This window comes from Oncorhynchus gorbuscha, linkage group LG13 (genome assembly GCF_021184085.1).
Source record: "Oncorhynchus gorbuscha isolate QuinsamMale2020 ecotype Even-year linkage group LG13, OgorEven_v1.0, whole genome shotgun sequence".
Taxonomy (NCBI): domain Eukaryota; kingdom Metazoa; phylum Chordata; class Actinopteri; order Salmoniformes; family Salmonidae; genus Oncorhynchus; species Oncorhynchus gorbuscha.
In genome coordinates this window covers 38,329,954-38,331,712 of record NC_060185.1, presented here as the reverse complement: position 1 = coordinate 38,331,712, position 1,759 = coordinate 38,329,954, and the positions used below count along the sequence as shown (strand labels likewise).

Here is a 1,759-nt window from a genome sequence, read left to right as displayed (position 1 = left end):
TTTGGACATCCACCGGTTTGCTGGGTTAATGCATAAATATAGTAAATATAATCCAATTAGTTGCTTGTCATAAACTCAATATAGATCCATCTCTATGGAGTAGTTACATGATGACACTGAAACTACAATCCCATGTGATCATACACTATGGTATATTTAGAGGCTAGTAGGGCAGGTTATTGAAGCAGTATCCCTCTCTCAAGCAAGAAGACATTTCATGGAGTTTCTGAGCCTAAACAGAATAAAATGATTCACACATGAATTCATTCACCTCCATGCATGCTGAAGCCTTGTAAGGACTACGAATTGCTGCATTGACCAGAGGAAGAAAATTAACAAAATCTATGGAGAACTCAACCCAAGTCAAGATATTTTATCTCTTTGGCTTACAAGAGACATTTATCAACAAATCGGTCTATTTTACCTTGTCTCTTATCACATACCTTCTCATCATCACTGTGAATCTGACTCTGATCCTAACAATCATTCAGGAGAAAGGTCTCCATGAGCCCATGTATATCTTTCTGTGTAGTCTGTGTATCAATGGATTGTATGGAACTGCTGGTTTCTACCCCAAGTTGTTACTGGACCTTCAGTCAGATGTTCAGGTGATATCTTATGGTGGATGTTTCACTCAAGCCTATGTCATATACACATCTGTCATGTGTGAACTTTCTACTCTAACAGTAATGTCTTACGACAGGTATGTGGCAATATGCAGACCACTACTATATCATACCATTGTGACATCTTTAACTGTTAGAAAGTTACTATTATTGTCTTGGTGTTATCCTTTATTTATAGCACTCATAGCAGTTAGTTTAGCTGTCAGAGTTCCTTTGTGTGGATCTCGCATTGATAAACTCTTCTGTGACATTCCGTCTATACTGAAACATGCATGTTTACCCATTACCATCAATCAGAATTTGAACAAATTTGTAATAGTGGTTCATGTTTTACAGATACTATTCATTGTATTTTCTTACTGTCAGATTGTAAGTACTTGTGTAAAGTCAGCTAAGGGAAGGATTAAGTTCACACAGACATGTGTGCCACATTTAATAACAATGGTTATTTTCATCACAGTGACCCTGTTTGACACGTTGCAAGGGTGGAATAGTAGTGTAAATATTACGCTCAATATGCGTAATGCAATGGCTGTACAATTCCTTGTTATACCGCCTGTCTTTAACCCTGTCATATATGGACTTAACCTCCAGCAGATTCGAAGGACCATTTTTAGAAAGTGTAATGCACATAAAATCATTGATATGAGATGTTAGTTACATGATCTTAAACAACAGGGAGTCTTCCTGAAGTCAACAAAAATAAAGGTCAAATCTGCCAAAACTGTTGCATGGTTAAATGGTGCTTCATTTCTAGATACCTATATCAAGGGGTGCAACTTTGGTTTTAGAAGTGTGGTGACATAATCTGGCAGGGTTTTCTGGGGGTCTATTGCTACTTTCCTGCATTTCTATTGGTCGATCAAACATAGTCTTTTCTTTCGACCAATCGATTTGTCAATTTTTAAACATGTATATTTCCATATATAGACACACCCTGTGTACCAATGGATATACCATTTCTACCAATTTGCGCGTCAGTTATGATATTCATATGCACATTTTTGTGGTCAGAGTTTCATTTAATTTATAATAGTCTTTGTATCTCAAAATCATTGTTGGTGGTTGATCTACATTCTACAATCTTAATATAAATGAAAATGATCAAATGTAAAGGCAACTTTACAACTTTT

General features: G+C 36.2%; 1 protein-coding gene across 1 annotated transcript; it reads left to right on the top strand.

The window, feature by feature from the left end:
* The first annotated feature begins 344 nt into the window (after nucleotides 1-344).
* Nucleotides 345-1,283, top strand: LOC123992294 (olfactory receptor-like protein DTMT). Its single transcript, XM_046293455.1, has one exon. The coding sequence runs from the start codon at nucleotides 345-347 to the stop codon at nucleotides 1,281-1,283; it is 939 nt and encodes a 312-aa protein (XP_046149411.1).
* Nucleotides 1,284-1,759: the final 476 nt, after the last annotated feature.

Bases quoted from the DNA above. Each gene is read 5' to 3' on its own strand.
- LOC123992294 (XM_046293455.1), top strand. From the start codon at position 345: ATGGAGAACTCAACCCAAGTCAAGATATTTTATCTCTTTGGCTTACAA.